The 19583-nt window shown below is 36.8% G+C and overlaps 4 protein-coding genes across 4 annotated transcripts; 2 read left to right on the top strand and 2 right to left on the bottom strand.

Moving 5' to 3' along the window:
- The first annotated feature begins 1830 nt into the window (after window positions 1-1830).
- On the top strand, window positions 1831-3646 carry LOC133860016 (small ribosomal subunit protein bS21c). Its single transcript, XM_062295639.1, has 2 exons — window positions 1831-2291; window positions 3381-3646. Exons 1-2 carry the CDS (start codon window positions 1876-1878, stop codon window positions 3490-3492), a joined length of 528 nt encoding a protein of 175 aa, XP_062151623.1. The 5' UTR covers window positions 1831-1875; the 3' UTR covers window positions 3493-3646.
- Window positions 3647-4753: 1107 nt separating this feature from the next.
- LOC133860015 (uncharacterized protein At4g15970-like) lies at window positions 4754-7382 on the bottom strand. The gene is made up of 3 exons (XM_062295638.1): window positions 7026-7382; window positions 5730-6095; window positions 4754-5394 (listed from the first exon to the last, which is right to left on the bottom strand). The coding sequence occupies exons 1-3, from the start codon at window positions 7164-7166 to the stop codon at window positions 4909-4911; spliced, it is 993 nt and encodes a 330-aa protein (XP_062151622.1). The 5' UTR covers window positions 7167-7382; the 3' UTR covers window positions 4754-4908.
- A 1727-nt stretch (window positions 7383-9109) lies between these two features.
- On the top strand, window positions 9110-13328 carry LOC133860013 (chloride channel protein CLC-b). The gene is made up of 6 exons (XM_062295635.1): window positions 9110-9596; window positions 9730-9930; window positions 10018-10195; window positions 10776-11308; window positions 11613-12765; window positions 13186-13328. Exons 1-6 carry the CDS (start codon window positions 9403-9405, stop codon window positions 13294-13296), a joined length of 2370 nt encoding a protein of 789 aa, XP_062151619.1. The 5' UTR covers window positions 9110-9402; the 3' UTR covers window positions 13297-13328.
- Window positions 13329-13427: 99 nt separating this feature from the next.
- Window positions 13428-19183, bottom strand: LOC133860014 (uncharacterized). The gene is made up of 15 exons (XM_062295636.1): window positions 18905-19183; window positions 18710-18824; window positions 18524-18635; window positions 18385-18429; window positions 17976-18043; window positions 17809-17863; window positions 17631-17710; window positions 17172-17255; window positions 16517-16630; window positions 15264-15382; window positions 15057-15174; window positions 14662-14795; window positions 14379-14532; window positions 14140-14219; window positions 13428-13789 (listed from the first exon to the last, which is right to left on the bottom strand). Exons 1-15 carry the CDS (start codon window positions 19084-19086, stop codon window positions 13702-13704), a joined length of 1548 nt encoding a protein of 515 aa, XP_062151620.1. The 5' UTR covers window positions 19087-19183; the 3' UTR covers window positions 13428-13701.
- Between the last annotated feature and the right edge of the window lie 400 nt (window positions 19184-19583).

The raw sequence follows: 19583 nt of genomic DNA, 5'->3' as shown, positions 1-19583 counted from the left end.
TCTGGTCGAAGAACACCTACAAATAAAAGAAAAAAACTAAAATAGGAGGGGGAGGGGGAGAGTAGGAGCGAGGAATAGAAATAGAAAGAGAGAGGAGGAGGGAGCATATCAGATCTATTTTTTGAGGGGTGAAGTCTAGGGCCGGCTACTGTGTTATAATATGACATAAAAGTGAAAACCGTTTTTGTATTTTTTATTAGAGTTGTTTATTAATGTTTTTATTTTTAGAAAACAAAACAAAATGCAGAAAACAAAAATTTCAACAAACGAACTTTTTTTTTTTTTTTTTTTTTTAAAAAAAAAAAAAAAATAAAAAAATAAAAAAAAATGCATCGCTTGATTAACATTGAATGGCATTGGTTGCAAGTTGCAACAATTGCTGCTAATTTGTTGCCTCTTGGTGAGCTAAGGGAGGCTCAAAATCTCATTGACACAAAAAAATATATCAGGAAAAGAGTAAAGCAGCAGATCACGACAGAATGTAAGATTGATCATGGGTTCTCAAATGTCAGCCATTTATTACTTACCTATTCTTGGTTTCTTCCACAGTTCCAAGGAATGATGTATTACTCTCTCTCTCTCTCTCTCTCTCTATATATATATATATTTGGTCGATTCACAATAACATTGGTTCTATAATGATGACAAAATGGGTACTAAATCAGGACATGAAAGAAAATTGTTGGGCATGATGGGAATGACACTCAAGACATTTTCACACAGATAGGACGTGATGAATGTTAATATATATATATATATATATATTAGTTTGAGTGTTTGGAATGATTGAATATGTATAATATTAAAGCAGCGGTCTTGAATTCAAATTCAAATGTTGTTTTTGGAGTAATTTTAATTTAAATACTTAATTCTTATTTTATTGGGTTGATATGACCGTGTGCATCAACTCTTAAATCAACTTTTATTAAAAAAGAAAAAAAAATTAATGGATAATAGACACTACTACATCAGTCTAATAAATTAGAAGTTGAGTATATAATATTACTATTGTTTTTGTAATTTACTTGTATTAGAGCTTTTTAAACCCTACCACAATTCTTAATTAACTAAATTCAAAAATTTCATATCAACACATGCTTTAGTGAAATGCAATGAATTAAGGAAAATTAAATATCCTCTTAAAGCGGTAAATGTTGAGATGGCAAAATTTGAACCGTTTATTAAAAATAATAGATGCAATTTTAGAACTTTAACATGTAGTTATTCTAAAAAAAAAATTAGAAGAGGCGAATTCTTTATTAGAGAGTATAGCTTGCGTCCTGTGTTTGGTGCGAATAGAACGCAAACTGAGAGTGTTATATCAATAATTAAAGACGTGTGACATTTTTAACTTGTGTCATGTGTATCGAGGAGCACAAGACACAAACCAAAGCCCTTTTTAGAAATCAAGCAAGACGGGAATAATGTTAAAAATCACACTTTTATCATATCAGTATGTCACCCTACTGAAGTAGCAGCAGTATTAATCAGTAATTGTTAAGAAAAGAAAAGAAAAAAATTAAAATAAAATACGATAATAATGAGATAAAAATGTGATTTTTCTACAATTACACGGCTATACATCATGCCATTCCACTAGTTTTTTTTTTTTTTTTTTTTTTTTTGGGGGGGGGGGGTGGAAGTGGGGTTTAAGTTGAACTTGTGATGAACCTAATCTAAGCCCACAAAAACCCTCCAACCCTAGGCCCTTGAGCCCTGACCCGAGACCCAACAGGTCAACCTAACACGCACCCAGACCCAGATCCGAAACCACCTGGCACCTGGCACCTGGCACCTGCACCTGTTTAGCTCCTTACGCGATAAGACCAAAATCAAAAGGCCCACAGTCTCAGAGGTCACCAAACTCATCCATCCATGGCTGCCTCATCCACCTCTCTCAGCAACTTCCTCTCCTTCATCTTCCCCTCAAAACCACCGCCACCGCCACCACCCAAAACCCCACCACCCCAGCTCACTCTGCCACAGACGCAGAAACCCAGAGAAGGGCTGGTCTCGCTGGTGGCCCAAGAGAACCCACACTCTTCTTCTTCTTTGGCCTCTGTGATATGTCCCTCTCTGGCCTATGCCAACACGCTGTACTTCAATTCTGCTTACAATGTTCAGGTGGTGGTGGAGGATAACGAGTCCGAGGAGAGGCTGCTGAACCGGTTCCGGAGAGAGGTCATGAGGGCCGGTGTTATTCAGGAGTGTAAGCGCAGGAGGTTCTTTGAGAACAAGCAGGACGAGAAGAAGCGCAGGACTCGTGAGGCCGCTAAGCGCAACAAAAGAAGGTTCTGCCTTTTGTTATCTGATTTTTGTTTTACTAATTTGTTGTTATTATTTTCTTTGGGCTGTTTGGATTGTGGGAGAGTTGAGGAAAAGAAAGATTAAATTTTGATGATTTGGTAATTTTAATGTGATAGGTTTGTCTGAATTGAACAATTAGCTGCTATAGCCTTAGTTAAGCATTTACTTTGCTCGTTCAAGGTGATGGTTTTGTATTGTTTTTAATCGTATACAATAAATTGTTGGTCTTTGTTTGTTAATTTCTGTTTGGGTTCGATTTGATTGGTATTTATAGTTAGTTTTTTTTCTGAATCTTTGGCAGTTGGCTTTAAATGTGGGATTTTTGTTAGCAATTATGATTACTCCCTTTCTCCCACTTCTGTTCCCCTAAAAACCCAGCTACCCTTTAGGGATCCATTGCGTCTCACATAGAGTACAAAGTGCAAATTCTTCACTCAGAAAGTGGGCATGGAGAATTTTTGTAGCAATCACTACGCTTGAACAGTATGTGGGTATGTTTTGGGGTCTTCTGAAATGCCACCAGTTCAGATTTTTTCGTGTCATTTTTTTTTTTGATAAGTAACCAGGTTAGAATTTCAGTAATATGTGTGATGGTGTGAAACATTTCTCTGTGGCCCTATTTAGGGTGATAAGTTTGCATATATAATTCCATTTTCACTGGACAAGTATTACCTGTTAATCCTTTTATCTATGTTCTATATTTATTTATTTTTGGTGAGGAAAAAAAACTTATACACGCACACACATCTTTGGTTTCTTTGGAATGTGTCATTATGATTTTGCACTTTTTGTCTCAAATTTGCATATCTCGTATCGAAGTATAGATGGGTTTTGTGTATTTTACTCTGATTTTAGGGTGTTAACATTTATAGCTTTTAAATCTTTTGCTCCCTTAGGTGCTGTGCAATCCTTTTTCGATTGTACTGCATATTCTTGTGGGTTCTTTATATCTGACACAATAAGGTTACTAATCTGGGATTAAACAACTAGGAGCAGCCATGAAGAGTTTCTTCTGTTAGATTTCGCCTTTGACAGTGATTATTTACTGTTTATCTGTCTCATTCTATAACCAGGCGTGGCCCATTTAGAGGTCCTCCACCGATCAAGCAGGAAGAATCAGCAAGCAAGAAGCAAGATGATGAAGAAGATAACTGGGATCTACCTGAAGGATCCATCCCCTATTAACTGCGTTCAACTCGTCTTTAATTTATATAACTCACCTTTGTGTGCTAGAGGCTTTTGGTCCATGTAAGTGACATTAAGTGAATCCTGTTCTTTAATCGACTTGGTGCATTATCCTTTTTGTATTTTTATCTATATATAGAGTAAATGTTTTTCATTCTAGCGTCCATTTGAAGGCACTTTATTTGATGTGTTGGAAATCAATGTTGAAATAAGGAGGCAGACTTGCTTGGGACGATGATGATTTATATTTCCTTGCTAAACTGAAAAATAGAAGGTGATATATGTCCCAAATGGGCGAGGCTCTGCCATTTGTCTAAATTTTAAGGTCCATCAAGCAATGAGAGAAATCTATTCGAACAAAAGGCTGGCCTTGCAGGGAGTCTATTCTGGGTCAATTGCGTGGGAGGCAATTTGTTACTTCTGATGGAACTACAAATACTGGTAGTGTTCTTCCATATTGTTTGATCCTCTGCATTTGTTAACTACGTTTGGTATTAGTCATGCTTGTGTGATTCAGTGATTGTGTCTGTTGGAGCTCATTGGAAATCGAACAAAAAGTTCTCTTTCACAACCCGTTGACCTGTAGAGAAATTGATAAAGAACAAAGCCATGGTAAGCTGCCTTTCAAATGATAATTCTCAGTATTTCCGAAAAGTTGGCTTCTAAAGTGGGATCTTGAATTATCTGGTCTGGTATGGGAACATTGGGAAGGGCATGTTTCCTGTGTACACAACCCAAGATGGGACTGCCACATCGGTAATTAGGAATATGCTGCACTTTCAACTTGTATCCTGTGTGCACTTGCATAAGACACAAACCAAAGCCGTTATGGTATAATGGAAAATAAGCAAGAACTTATCAGAACCATTTTGCATAAATTTTGAGAAAGTCGATCGATATTGTTTAATAGCTTCTTGTGTGGAGCCTTTTACCAATTACTTATCTGGTGAACCTTGTATGCATTCAGTAAAAAAAAAAATACTAATAGTAAACAGTGTTGTTTAAAATTTTTGGTTGTTTTATGAAGGGAAGGGGTAAATTGTTAATGCATCCAAGAGGGGGAAAAAATTGTTGTAGTTGTCATCTGGGTTGCTCAAGGGAGAGACTGGAGAAATTTTGGCTCTTTTTCTGTGTGGCTCAAAGAGGGGCATTAGAAAAGTGGTACCAAGTAGCAGAATTTGAGTTGGCTAATCGCTGGCTACAAAATGGTTTCCTCGAGCGTGTTTAAAGGAAGAAAATTTGAAGAAAAGACGCTTGGATGTGCTTCAACTGCTGTGATTCATCTTTGTGAATGTTACAAGCGGCCATTTCCAATTGGCATGGTCAAATTCTACTATGTATTATTTAGACATGACATACTGCACAATTTCTCTGCAATTCTCGGCAAGGCAAACCTTGAGAGAACTTGCAATTTTTTCATCTCATGCATTTTTTTGGAGCTCTCCATGAAAAAGAGGACGGCCCCAGACTAGCATTCGCCGACAGTCTTGCCGTGAAGTTTATCCAGTCATCGAGAAGAAGCCTCAGGTCATGGACCTTACTCTTTACATTGTCGCAGCAGGCTGCATGCATGGTGTAAACTTCACTCATATCCTTACTACCCTCACAAAACCCACCAAAATTACCCGTGTCCAGATATTTGATCTTCACTCCAAGCATGTCAACTATGTCAAGGCGCGTAGTCATCTCACAGAGGGATTGATCCAGAGAGTTAGGATATACAACCCTCTCGAATTGCCAGTACTTCAAGAACTCGACTGCAATATCATCAGATTTCATGTAAAAGATCCCCTTATCGGGCTTGTTTCTTCCACTTTGAAGAGTGAAATCACATGGAACTGTGATTTGATATGTAGGATGGAAGTCTGCTAGTGGACTCCTAAACCACATCAGATCTGCTTCCTGCAGACCAAGATTAACATGTATATGAAATTAAGAGCATTAAGAGTCCGTTTGGCACTGCGATTTCGCATACCAAAAGTGCGATTTTAAATCAAATCGTAAAAAAAGTATCATTTGAAAGTATGTTTTAAAAAAATTTGTGATTAAAAAATGTAGATAAATATGCGTTTTTAATTCGCAGGCAAATGAGTGCATTTTTAAAAACATACAATTTTAAAGATTAAATCGTGATTTTGCTAAACGCTTAATTGCGTTTTTAAAAATCCCAGTTTTAAAAAGCATGTTTTGAAATCACAAACCCAAACCAACTTATCACAAGAAACAAAAAGGCTCACCGTGAATACTAAATTGTAACCCAATTCAATCACTTGCAGCATAATGACATTTCTCATTTTATTGAGCAGGAGGAGATCTGGGCTTGTGAGTCCCTTTTCTGCAGCAATTTTGGATTCAAATGGTGCAAGTTGGAAGCAATGGGGATGTAGGGAATTGCAGTATTGAAATGCTTGATTATCCAAAGCAACAACCACAAGGTGATTCAAGAACCGTTTGGTCCCTTGGCCAATTCGGAAGCTCTCTAGGAAGAGATCAAGAACAGAGCCTGGACTTGCCCATGTTTCATCAAGAATGGTCAGTATGACTGTTCTGTCTGCCATGGATGCTCTCCTCAAAACTTGCACCAATTCTGTGGCTCCTGCGTTCTATTTACAAAGCACACAATGTTCATAGACATGATTAACAGCTTTTTTTGTCCTAAATGATGATGAATTTATGCATGAGTATAAGAAACTGTATATGATGAGTTTTGGCTTGAATCCTGTTAGTGTTTGTTGTCTAAGATGTTGCTTGTCTATGCACAAGAATTAATTTCTTGAATCATTGTCTTCAGATGGTCACAGAATTTGTGTTTAAGATGCAGTAATTTGACAATCCTTCAAATCTCCGACGTACATGCCTAAGAATCTTTTTTTTTTTTTTTTTTTTTTTTTTTGTGTGTGGTGTTAGAGAATTTTGGCTTGGCAATGTCTTTTAAGAATCTTTTATTAGTTAGAAAGGTTAAACAGAACCGATGTTCCTCATATATAGCACCTTAAACGGACTGATCAGATCCACTGCAATTACTTGTCCCTTGTCGGATAGACAATTAAAAGAGACATCCGATGGAGTCCACATGCCCAACAAATCTCGAGCTGCTTGAACAAACGTTCAAGCAAGAGGACTCATTGGAGGCCTCTCACAATTGCAGTTAGACGGAGAATTGCAGCCGATCCCAATTTACCTCGAACACCCTCTAGCAAGAGGAATTTAGGGAATGAGATAATAGATATACCAGACCTATTATTGTGAAGACTTAATAACAATGACACACCTACTTATCCCAAAGGACAACCAGAACAATATTCAAAAGCATCAGGAGAACAAAATTTAAAACAGATTTAGCATAATGTTCTACTTTTGTAATTCCCCAACTAATTCTTTCTATTTGGCACAAAATATACATGATAATATACATAAAAAAATCCAAATGCACAAGCACACTCACAATCATAGATTTAAAATAAATATAGATGTTAAAATAAGGAAACTATAATTAAAGTAAAAAAAAAAAAAAAAAAAGGTCTAGTGCTTACAGATTGAGCATTGAGAAGCCTTATTTTTTCTGCCATTCCAGTTAGTTCATAAGATTGATGTAAAAACAAGAATATAAGGAAAGCGATCAAGAAAGCTACTGTAGGAATCCATGGAGGCTTGATCAGTCTCGACCCCCTCATCTCTTCCCTGAATACTGAATAGATTTCTCTCTACCAACCCATTATTACTAGGGTTTTTCACTTTTCACTAGAATAAGGAAGAAATCCCAAACTTTACAAAAGAGAATTAAAGAGTAATCTGAAAAGATACCTGCGATTTTTATGTATATACCCATCTCTGAATAAACCCTTTTTTTTCATCCATGCACTTGTAATATAATATAATAATATGGATTTCATTGCTTCTCTTTTGAGCAAGTAATTCAATGCAAACCCTACCTGACTCAATCATCTTACTTTGCTTTAATATATCCCAAGTTAAATGTCTTTCCTTTAGAACATTATCTGAAAAATACATGTCCACCTTTTACGAGTGAAAAGCAAAAAAAAAAAAATTACTTTCCAAAATTTTTATATTGCCATTGTATTTTTTTTTGTTTTAAAAAAACAATAATTATTCAATTTTATACTACCTCTTTTTAAAGTAAAACATAGTGTAAGAAAATTAATCATCTACATCTCTTTTGTTATTCATAGGATTTTTGAAGGAGGAAAAAAAAAAGAGTGGGTTTAGCTTGGGTTCAGTTTCAGTTGGAACTCGACCAATTAGGATCGGGACATGTATCTCATAACAAAACACTAGAGATACATGTTTCAATCTCATCGCATTCAGTTCTAACAGGAAGTAAACATATTGGAATTCACTCCACCGTGGATCATGTGCAATTGATATTCGCCACGTACTCTCAAAAAATTACACATATATCATCTGTCACAAATGGATAGAGATTCTTATCACTTTTGTTGCATGTAATATTAGCAATCCAGACAGCAAATATGAGAGATCGCTTTTGAGATCCACAAGTCTCGAACAACTCTCCCACCTGTTTGAATAAATGAGCCCCATAAGGACTTTTTTATATTTACTATTTGAATTATTAATAGTTCAAACAAATATCACAAATATTAACGATATAAATTATTATTTGCAATCTGAACGGCAAAATGATACCAATTCCAATCGGTCACAAATAAGAGACATTGCATATTTGGATGGTCCACTTTGATTGAACATGCATGATTAATGTGGGTCCCATATACCCATGTTGATGCCTATCGAGGAGCATATTTTTATTATTGTTTTACAACTATGAAACTAAGGATAAGCTGGCCGTTTCGAACACCTGAAGGGTCGGGTTGTTATGCACCGTTGATCTGTCCAATCAGCTGATCATAACCGGCCATGTGTCATTTACTCTAGAGAATACGTAGAATATTGTCACAAAAACAATTAAAAAAATATGACAATTTTTCTACAAACTTGATTGGAGGACTCTGTTTATTAAACTCACAACTCACATTTATCAGCATTTTCACCTACTCTAAAATAGATGTTAATTTAATAAGTTGGATTGAAAAATAATACACATGTCAATTTAATAAATTAAATTAAAGATTTTTTTTTAATCCAACAATATGTGAAGAGGCAACTACAATATTGGAAGGAGATCATAGCAGTGATTTGCTTTGACCAAAAAGGTCTATTTGCTAAATAAAATTATTTTAATTTAAAACTAATAAAATAGATAGAGATGTGAATCAAGAATAAAAATACACAAATCACGGAAATATGTAACTATCAAATGCTAGTAGAATTAAAAGAACACATGTTTTCACCAAAGATTGAAGAAAAGTCTTTCCAATTTAGTCACATGCTTTAAGGATATTTATCAATTTAATATACTGGGTCGAAAGAATTTACTCCATCCCAATTTGAAGAAAAATTTTGTTAGAATTAAAATACTACTGAAAATAAATTGTCATTTCTGACTGAATTTAGAGGGCAACCCACAATTGATATTAAAATGATTTAAAAAAAAAAAAAAACTGGATTCAAAAATTATGAAAATAATAGTACAAATGAAATATCGTGCCTTCTTTTAAGCAAAAAATGATAAAGATTGATGGTCATCATTTATTGCCAAACGTCGGACGTCCACCCTCCATAATCTGCTTCTGAAAGGATGCAACAGCCTCCTACTCCTACATGGTTCATATTCATATACAAATACAACCGAAGTGTCTGTTCCAAAAAGTTCTAGTAAGAGTAAGACAAAGCAAGTATGGAGATATGTAGATTGCTCCATGATAGCTAGCTCCCTCTCATTTTGAATTACAAGAACAGAAAAGGTAGCTCTCTTTTTTCCAATCCAGAACCAAAAAAGGCACCACCAACTTCAGAGCTTCTGTTGCTGCAATGGAGGAAGAGTCGAGCCAATTTACAGAAGCAGAAACCACCCACAACATGGAAAGAGAAGCAGATGAAGAAGAAATAGACCCAGAAAGCAATCCGCTGAACCAGCCACTACTCAAGAGAAGCCAGACGGTTTCCTCCAATCCACTAGCCATGGTTGGAGCCAAAGTTTCCTATATAGAGAGCTTGGACTATGAGTATGGCTATTGACTGTATTCATACCATCTCCTTGTTCTTTTTTTTTTTTTGGATGAATAATCTATTTGTTCTTAGAACTCAATTATTCTTTTTTATTCAAATAGATGAAACTTGAAAGTTGCTTTGATGCAGGATCAATGAGAATGATCTGTTCAAGCATGACTGGAGAAGCAGATCCAAAGCCCAAGTATTGCAGTATATAATATTGAAATGGGCACTGGCATTCCTTGTTGGACTTCTTACTGGTTTAATTGCTACCCTCATCAATCTTGCCATTGAGAACATTGCTGGCTACAAGCTTCTGGCCGTTCTCCACTTCATTCAGAAGAAAAGGTTTGATGATATCCCTTCTGATCACCATTTCATCAATGTTGAAACTTATACAAATGTAAATGTATACCTTTTTTGAATTTGGTGCAGGTTTTTTATGGGATTTATCTATTTCACGGGGGCTAATTTTCTTCTGACCATGGCTGCTGCTGTTTTATGCGTCTGTTTTGCACCAACTGCAGCTGGGCCTGGGATACCTGAAATCAAAGCTTATCTCAATGGAGTTGACACTCCCAACATGTTTGGCGCTGCAACATTGATCGTCAAGGTGCGTTGGCATTTTTTCACATATTATGGCCTGTATAGTTTCTATGATGGATTACGTGCTAAAACAGAGAAATTGATTTGGGAGGAAGGATTCTGGTGGGTTTTTTTATTTATCATTATTTTTTTATATTTTTTTTTTATTATTATTACAGGAACACTTGGCTAGAACCAGATACAAATCTCTTCCAATGAGATTTACTTCCAATCAGAAATCACATATCAATGGACTATTTCTGTTCTAGGGGCTGTCAATTTTGACAATCCGTAAATGCTGACGAAAGGGAAATTCTGTAGAATATTGGTGAATGAATTCTTTATTCAATCCAATTTTATTTAGGAAGTCTGAGGAGAGGTAATAGGATTTATTGTGGGTAGAGAATAATTTTTCAATAATAATAATAATAATAATAAATTCCTTACAAGTGCAATTCTTCAGAATTGGATCCAGTGACATATATCAATTAGAAACCAATAATCCAATCAGGGTTAAAAGCAATGTTAAATTCCACTAGTATATGTCAGTTGTTTCCTCTCACACTTCTTTGTTAGTAGCTAAGTGGCCTGAATTTTTACTGGTGTAGATATTTGGTAGCATAGCAGCTGTCTCTGCTGGATTAGATCTGGGAAAAGAAGGGCCCTTGGTACACATTGGCAGCTGCATTGCTTCCTTATTAGGCCAAGGTGGGCCTAACAATTACAGGCTTAAATGGCGCTGGCTTCAGTACTTCGACAACGACAGGGACCGCCGTGATCTTATAACCTGCGGTGCTTCCTCGGGAGTTTGTGCAGCTTTCCGAGCTCCAGTAGGTGGTGTCCTCTTTGCCCTTGAAGAGGTTGCTACATGGTGGAGGAGTGCTCTCCTCTGGAGAACATTCTTCAGCACGGCAGTTGTGGTAGTGGTGCTCAGGGCTTTTATTGAAATATGCAGTTCTAGGGAATGTGGACTTTTCGGGACAGGAGGGCTTATCATGTTTGATGTGAGCAATGTTACTGTAAAGTATCGCGTGATGGATATCATCCCAGTAGTTGTAATTGGCATTATTGGTGGAGTTTTGGGAAGCCTTTACAACTATCTTCTGCACAAGATCCTCAGACTCTACAGTCTCATCAATCAGTAAGTATCATATCCAACCTCATTCTATTCAATAAAAAGCAAACCTGGCAAAAGAACAGCAAGAGTCGGGCTAACTTCATCAGTTTGCTATGAAACATAATCATGAAATAGAGGCAATCTAACATCACACCATTCTACCGCTAAAACATGCTGATCCAAGTTTCTTTTAGTAATTTGAGTGTCTCAGACTATCCACAAGATATCCTACACTATGACTGTTAGAAGGACCCAACTCAAACTGACCTAAGTTTTATAAGGTCTCACAGGATTAGAAATCACTATTGTGTTGTTTATGTTGTTGCAGGATGGGACGAATACATAAGCTCCTTCTCAGTCTCTCCGTCTCACTCTTCACCTCAGCGTGCCAATATGGTCTCCCTTTTCTAGCCGAATGCCGGCCTTGTGATCCCTCCTTTTCAGAGACTGAATGCCCCACCAATGGACGGTCAGGCAACTTCAAGCAATTTAATTGCCCGAATGGTTACTACAATGACCTAGCCACTCTACTCCTTACCACAAATGATGATGCTGTCCGAAACATCTTCTCCACAAACACTTCAACAGAATATCAAATCTCCTCCCTCCTAATCTTCTTTGCACTCTATTGCATCTTAGGACTGTTCACCTTTGGAATTGCTGTGCCGTCTGGACTTTTCCTCCCAATCATCCTCATGGGCTCAGGTTATGGCCGCCTGCTAGGAATAGCCATGGGATCTTACACAAATATTGACCAGGGGCTCTTTGCTGTACTTGGTGCAGCCTCGCTCATGGCTGGCTCAATGAGGATGACGGTTTCACTTTGTGTAATATTCCTTGAACTCACCAACAACCTTCTCTTACTACCCATAACAATGATTGTGCTCCTAATTGCCAAAACTGCTGGAGACAGTTTCAATCCCAGCATCTATGAGATTATACTGCACTTAAAAGGCTTGCCTTTCTTGGACGCACATCCAGAACCATGGATGAGAAATCTCACTGTTGGTGAGCTTGCTGATGCAAAGCCACAGGTAGTCACCCTCCATGGAGTGGAAAAGGTGGCCCGTATAGTGGATGTCCTGAGAAATACTAAACACAATGGTTTCCCTGTTGCAGACGATGGGGCGGTGCCACCAGTGGGACTAGCCACTGGGGCAACTGAACTACATGGAATAATCCTAAGAGCTCACCTTCTTCAAGCTCTGAAGAAGAAATGGTTCTTAACAGAGAAAAGAAGAACAGAGGAGTGGGAAGTGAGAGAGAAATTTACTTGGGTTGATCTGGCTGGGAGAGAAGGAAAAATTGAGGAGGTGGCAGTGACAAGGGATGAAATGGAGATGTATATTGATCTGCATCCTCTCACCAATACAACACCTTACACTGTGTTGGAGAGCATGTCAGTGGCAAAGGCCATGGTGCTTTTCAGGCAGGTGGGACTCCGCCATTTGCTTATTGTACCCAAGTATCAAGCAGCTGGGGTGAGTTTATTAAGCATCTGTCATTTACTCTTAGTATAAATGCACACATAAAGGAGAGTCAATGATTTTTTTTTTTTTTTTCAATTGTATGTTAATACTAAGTTTATTCTTTCCAAAACTCAAATGAAATGGGATTGTTTTGCATATAAGTATTCAAGATGGTCATTCATATATGTATACTAGAAATGAGTAATGTTATTTAGTAGACTGCTATATGACTGTCATATAACTTGATTATTTGGCAGTGAAAATCAGTTATTAGATCAGCACTTGTAAAAAAAAAAAATAATAGCTGATTTTCAGCTACCACGTCATCGCAGTTATATGATAGTCGTATAGCAATTTACTAAATAGCATTATTCTACTAGAAATAGATCTTTCGAATGAAAACACTAACCTGATGTTCTGTTCCATTTCTAGGTGCCTCCAGCGGTTGGGATTTTGACCCGGCAGGACTTAAGACCCTATAACATTCTGACAGCCTTTCCTCATTTGGCAGCGAGTTCGAAGAGCAGAGAAAAGGAGAACTGAATCTCTCATAATCACCAAACGGGTATAAGTATTAGCAGCTTTCTTGAAGCAACATGCCTCTTCCTGTATTCCTTTTAATTATTTTCACAATTAATGATTCTTTCATCAAATTCTAAACTTGATTGATGAGATACTGCAATTATATCAAATTTCATTTCATTGTAACCCTTCTTTTTATACAAATATCATTCAATGATGAACAACAAAACCTTTATGAATCCAACAACACAGGATGGACGGTGACAATTGCTTTCTGGTTCAGACTTCTCTCATACACGATTCATCTTCTTTTTATGCAATTTACCCATCTCTCATAGTGCTTCTTCTGTCTTCTTACATGCAACTTGCTTATAGCCCAATTGGACATTAGCAAAACGTCATGCTAAATCCATAGCTCAGCGTTCCCTACAAGCGTTTCTTCTTTTTCTTTCCTGATTTCTTTTTCCTGAGGCCCACTCCTTGACCCCTCTTGAACACAGCCAAAACCTCAATGCTGCAAACATAGCCAAAAATCAATTGTCATGGACATTGACATAAAATTTGACAACCCATCACTAGAGGGTAAATAAATTGCAAATGCAGTCGGTATCTTTTTATTTAAAAATATATGAACATAACTGAAGTCTTCAAACTTGACAAGAACATAGTCCTTTGAAATTCTTAATTAACTTCCTAAAAGTGGCTATAAATATAGGTTCAAATCCTAGAGTTGGGCAAAGCGATATGATCACAACATGACTTAAAAATAAAGTAACACAAAGTTACATTCAAGATGCTGTACTCAGACAAAGACCCCTACTACATTGGGAGGGGGCAAGGAATAGACTGGAAAGGGATCAATACCTCTGGGTACCGGGAAAGAAATTATAACCATGAGCTTTTTCCAAATGCCACGCCTTACTTGACAACAATGACTCGCAATCCTGTTAGACAATTGCTGCATAATTAGCTAACGAACTTATCCACATTTTCAAAATTGAGAATAATCAAGGCAGACATTAACATGGCCAAAAAGTATAATCAAGTGGAATATAATCTATTTCCATAGTATTTTCCACCCATTGCTTTAATTGAAGAAGTACCTCTTTAAAGCTTTCCCATCCACAGCTTATATAAATAAGGGTTTCAGGCAGTGCTTCAATGTCATCTGAAGTTGTTTTGCTTCCAATCTGAACTGAAGCTTCCCTTGCACGTAAAATCCATGGTCTTTTTTCATCTTTGACCTTTGAGCGAGGACTGAAGTTGACATTCAGATTATAATGCATTAGATAACTTGCCAAGTGCTCTGATATTAACAGTATTTTGATAGGAACCATAGATGAGATCCTAGACTTAAATATCTAGGGAACTACAAAGTGTCCAAACCTTTCAAATGATGACTTGGCTTTATGCTCCATTGTTGGTATACTCTGTAATGCATCAACAAGAGACGGGTCCAGTCCCTTTCTAGGAGGATCAACTACAATTACATCAGACCCCACTATCCAAGAACGAGGTTCCTGTTGACTTGTAAATACATCTTAGAATTAGTCCTGAAACATTCCATAGCTAAACTAAAGGGTAAACAATTAGGCTACCATAATACAAGAGCCATATTATGCCTGGTATTTTTATATAATACATGAGTTTCACGTTAATAGAATCATTACCTCCATAAGTATTATACCAATGTGGAATTACAGAGAGATCTCCGCATATACAAGATTCTAAGGTAAAACTAATGACATATAATCATAAATTCAATACGGTTAAACGCCAACCTTTGAAGCGTCTGCCTGATGCCAACTGACGCTACTCTCAATAATGTGTGATAGGCGATCAGCTGTCTTCTCAAAAGACAACTTTGATTCTTTGTTAATCTCAATGCATCTAACAGACCTGAAAAGAATAATAAAACCAATGAACAACTTTTGAACATAAAGAGCAAGTTGTCGCCCCAGAGTATTTGCAACTATCTCAGTTCTTGCCTGCATTTTCGGGTGGCAGCTAATGATAATCCAATTGCACCAGCTCCTGCATACAAATCAGCAACAGATGCACCAAAAGGGACATACTTTTGTAACTTCCGAAGCAAGACATCGAAAGCCTGAAAAGAATTAGCATTTGACAGAGTATTATTATTATTTGTGTCAACATAAGATAAAATTAGGCATGTCTTGCTTTATCAAGTTTTGGTTATTTAAAACTACAAACAGAAGCACATTTGGCATTCACTTGGTGATAAGTTTAATCTCCCTTAGGTTAGCAGAAGCTAGGAAGAGATAGTGAGCTCGATGTATCAGAATTTTAAAGGTGAGTCCTCATGAGCATGATTTGCGGACTTATACTTGCAGGAGAAGTTTACACAATCTGGAGGGAGAGGAACACAAGGACTTTCTAGGATATGAATAGGATTATTTGTGTTGTTCTTCATGACATCATATATGGGGTTCAAGTTAGGCGTAATAACCTTCATGATCTTTTGCCTTTCTTAACAAAACAGATGGTTTCAGCGATCATGGGGTAAATCAGAGGATATATTTAGGCCTAGATGGATCTAATATATTTTTATTTTGAGGTTGCGTAGGGACTTATATGTCTTTACCAGATTGAGAGTGTGTAGTTTTTCTCTTGCTGAATCATATTAAATATTTCACGATGCATTTTGTACCTTACCAAAAAAAAAAGGATCTTTGTTCACCGTAAAAGAATTCTGATCGACCAGGCATTTTGGGGAACAACAAATGATTTCTAATGGCAGATTGGCGAATTATTGGGCCAAGTAGGATTTGAACTAGTGTAGACATATTGCCAACGAATTTACAGTCTCATCTAGGAAGAATCAATTTCCAGCTTATTGATAGAATGCCCTAGTGCTCTTGTTCTTTTTAGTCATTTTATATCATTCTTACCTCCACCCCCCCACCATAAAAAAAAAAAAAAAGAAAAAGTAAAAACTGAAGCTAGACCTGCATGATCCAATAAAACACAAAGGGACCAAGAAACTTGGGCATCCCAAACAACGAGGCAGGATCCAAATCCCAATACTCCTGTTCTTTATGCCTTCTAGCCCATACATACTAAATACTGAAATGTAACATAAATTATATATTTTCAAGGAATTGATGCTGTTTTGATCCCTATGTTCATTCTTGTTGAATAATAATCAATCTATAGATAGAATATGTCCATGCACGGTCGAACAAGAAGAGGGGATTGCTTTATCAAAAATTCTATCTACCCGTGTGTTTGCTTGGCCAAAACTGGATGGAGCCAAGGAAATATCAATTCCGCCAACATGTTCCCAGAAGTCTCTCTCTCCTAAAAGATGTCTCCATCTATTCCCAAAAATTATCTGCATCATCAGTTACACATTTTTAGTTCCATATATTTTAATATTTTGAATAAATGCAACAATTTGTGAGCTATGCAAACAATATTGCATATGCAGCTATGAACATATGAGATATAGCAAGTCATGAAGTAGAGCAAGCAGATCTTATACCAAACTGATTTGACTTAAATTAGACATAATTATAAAGAAAATATTAACCATGCCAAGTGATCCGAGGAGGTGCATTATTTTATTTTTCTTTATATTTCGATCCTCTTTTGATCATTGCATAGGGTTCTAAACCAACATTAACAGTCACTGTCAAAAAAATATTCAAAGCATTTTAGATTATGTGATTGCATCCTTTTGTTCCCACAACACGTGCAAAAAGCACATATTCATGGAGTTCAAAAAAGAAAAAGTTTTATTAAAATAAAGCTACTTTAGATATGCTCATTTGTACTGCTGATTGTGTTTTACAGTCTGCAGCAGCAAAAAGTAACAAACAAATGGTGCCATTCTATTCATAATTTTTTTCTTCAGAAAAGCATTTTTAACTCACATTATTACTTGATGTCTGAAAGTTAGCCCACACAGAATGAATTAAATGAAGATTGCTCTTTGGCCCACCATTTCTCCATAAAAACTGCAACATTTACACAAATAAAATAGGGTCAATTGTAACTATCCACCCAAACAATGGGGTCTTCTTTTTTTTTTTTGATAAGTAAAACAATGGAGTCATGTTAACATTCCCTAAACAAATATCAACACCCTAATTTGACATTAGTTTGCAATATCCCCCACTTCATACTTATTTGGATGGTGTTAGGGACATTGTAAATTAATCTCAAATTAGGATATTGACCACCAAAAAATAAATTTGTGGTTTAGTGGGACATTGCAAATGAACCCATAGTTTAGGGTGGATAATTGCAATTAATTCAATAAAATTATTAGAGAAGAAAAAAGAAAACACCCCAGAAGAGTAACAAGAAAACAAATGAGGTGTCAAGCTCACATTGGCCAAGGCATTAAGTTTATTTGAATTGGAGGAATTCTCATTTCTCGAATTCCAAACTAGAGCAACCTGCACTTTACCTGGAAGCAATTATAAGCTCATCAACTTAAATCTTAAATTGCTCAGTGTAAAAAGTTCAAAACAATAACTTAGTTTTACTATGAATTCAGCTAGTAACCATTTCTATATCTTTCAGAGGCCCGAAGGGATGTGTTGTATGTTGTCACGGCCATCTGCACCACACCCACCATTAGTTAAATTACAAAACTTTACAAAACTACAACCATTACATTTACAATATATACACAAAAGAAAAAATTGTTTATTCTTAGGAGCATTAGTCACCTGAACATATCGCAAATCACCAGTCCCCTGATCCTCATCATACGGCTCAACATTCATCTCAATAATACCTGAAAATTATTATCCAAAAAGAACAAACAAATTTTCCACAAATTCTGTTAGAATATTAATTAAATGATTAAAATCACGATTTCTTATCCGCTTAAGCTTTTTAGACAATTGGTGACTTAACATGGCATCAAAGTAAAAGTTTTGAGTTTGAACTTTTACTCTTCAGTTCAATTCCATTTCCATTAAATATTCTAAGAGTGTTAAAATATTAATTAAATGATTATATTTACTATTTTATGTCGGCTTAAGCTTTTGAAACAATCGATGATTTGACAAGTTAACAATCAACTCTCAATAAACAAAATCTACACCATCAAAATTATTCACACAAAATTGAGACCTTGTCTAAGCAGTTCCACGGCGGCATTAATATTCGGATGGTGAGCTGCACAAACAAGATTTAAACTTGAACAAAAATTCAAACAAGCTAAGTATTCAAAATCCAAAACTATGTGAAAGGAATTTCAAACTATTAAGACCTTTACAGTGAGGAATGTCCACCACATTATGAGTACCCTCCTGATAGAGCCCGATGAGAGGGCTTTCCGTCGAGCCGCGAACCGCCAGTTTTGCGCGGCACCGCCATCCCCACTGAAAGCAAAAGATAAATTATATAATGTTGCTTTAAATTTAGAAAAAATAGGCGAGGAATTATCTGGTTGTACCAGTTTACAACTATCAAACGTGAAGTTTGAAACCCCGAGGCTCTTGAAGAACTCGGTGGCCTCGTCGAGGATGGTCGGACGGTGGAGATTGAGCTCCTGAGTACACCCGGAGCACCTGAACATTCAAGCAGTTAAAAAAAAAAAAAAATACCAATCAGTCTGTATAAATAAATAAAAAAAGGAGGGGGTCCGTACGATTGGAAGTGAGGGCACTGGAGGGCGCAGGTTAGCGAGGGGAGAGGGGTTGGGTTAGGGTTTGGAGGCAAAGAAGGCGGTGGTGGTGGTGGAGGGGCAAGGCGGGTACGCAGTGCTCCGGGGGACGCGTGGCAGGTGATGAGAGGGGAGGGTGGGCGAGTAGAGAGGAGGCACAGAGGCATTGTGCGTTCCGGGTGTCCGGAGCTTTTGGCTGCAGGGTGTGTGTGTGTGTGTGTGGCGGGAATGGATAATTATAGAAAGATAAATATCTCAAGGATTTCATTGATATGTCAATTTTTCCTTTTATCTTTTTACTGAAATCGCTATAGGCGTTAACTCTTTCGAGTAGCAGTAAAACCGCTATGTGGAGCGACGCTTTCAGAAGGAAGTCGAGGGCACCGAGCCGTGCTGCAAGATGCTATACTACAAGTAGTTTTGAAGAACAGAAGTGCAATTGTTGGGGCATTGATATGAATGGGAATATAGGATAAAGAGTTTCGAGCTGATGAAGGGGTTGAGTTTCACTTGGGGAAAGACTATGGATAGCATTAAGAGTTCATCGATGTATCTATATAAAAAATTAAAATTAAATTTTTTTTTTAAAAAAAAAAAAGAATAAAAAAAAAGAGAGTTCATTTATGTGAACAACAAAAAAACGGAGAGTGAACAATTTATCATG

This window comes from Alnus glutinosa, chromosome 2 (assembly GCF_958979055.1).
Source record: "Alnus glutinosa chromosome 2, dhAlnGlut1.1, whole genome shotgun sequence".
NCBI classification, from domain to species: domain Eukaryota; kingdom Viridiplantae; phylum Streptophyta; class Magnoliopsida; order Fagales; family Betulaceae; genus Alnus; species Alnus glutinosa.
The sequence above is the reverse complement of the archived record's forward strand: the minus strand, read 5'-3'. Positions and strand labels throughout refer to the sequence as shown.

Coding starts and splice junctions, on each gene's coding strand:
- LOC133860016 (XM_062295639.1), top strand. CDS start 1,876: ATGGCTGCCTCATCCACCTCTCTCAGCAACTTCCTCTCCTTCATCTTC. Junction 2,292..3,380: donor GCTAAGCGCAACAAAAGAAG/GTTCTGCCTTTT, acceptor TTCTATAACCAG/GCGTGGCCCATTTAGAGGTC.
- LOC133860015 (XM_062295638.1), bottom strand. CDS start 7,166: ATGAGGGGGTCGAGACTGATCAAGCCTCCATGGATTCCTACAGTAGCT. Junction 6,096..7,025: donor GGCTTCTCAATGCTCAATCT/GTAAGCACTAGA, acceptor CTTTGTAAATAG/AACGCAGGAGCCACAGAATT. Junction 5,395..5,729: donor GTTACAATTTAGTATTCACG/GTGAGCCTTTTT, acceptor CTTGGTCTGCAG/GAAGCAGATCTGATGTGGTT.
- LOC133860013 (XM_062295635.1), top strand. CDS start 9,403: ATGGAGGAAGAGTCGAGCCAATTTACAGAAGCAGAAACCACCCACAAC. Junction 9,597..9,729: donor ATAGAGAGCTTGGACTATGA/GTATGGCTATTG, acceptor GCTTTGATGCAG/GATCAATGAGAATGATCTGT. Junction 12,766..13,185: donor CCAAGTATCAAGCAGCTGGG/GTGAGTTTATTA, acceptor TTCCATTTCTAG/GTGCCTCCAGCGGTTGGGAT.
- LOC133860014 (XM_062295636.1), bottom strand. CDS start 19,086: ATGCCTCTGTGCCTCCTCTCTACTCGCCCACCCTCCCCTCTCATCACC. Junction 17,711..17,808: donor CTCTGAAAGATATAGAAATG/GTTACTAGCTGA, acceptor AATTGCTTCCAG/GTAAAGTGCAGGTTGCTCTA. Junction 13,790..14,139: donor TTCTTTCCCGGTACCCAGAG/GTATTGATCCCT, acceptor CTATGTTTGCAG/CATTGAGGTTTTGGCTGTGT.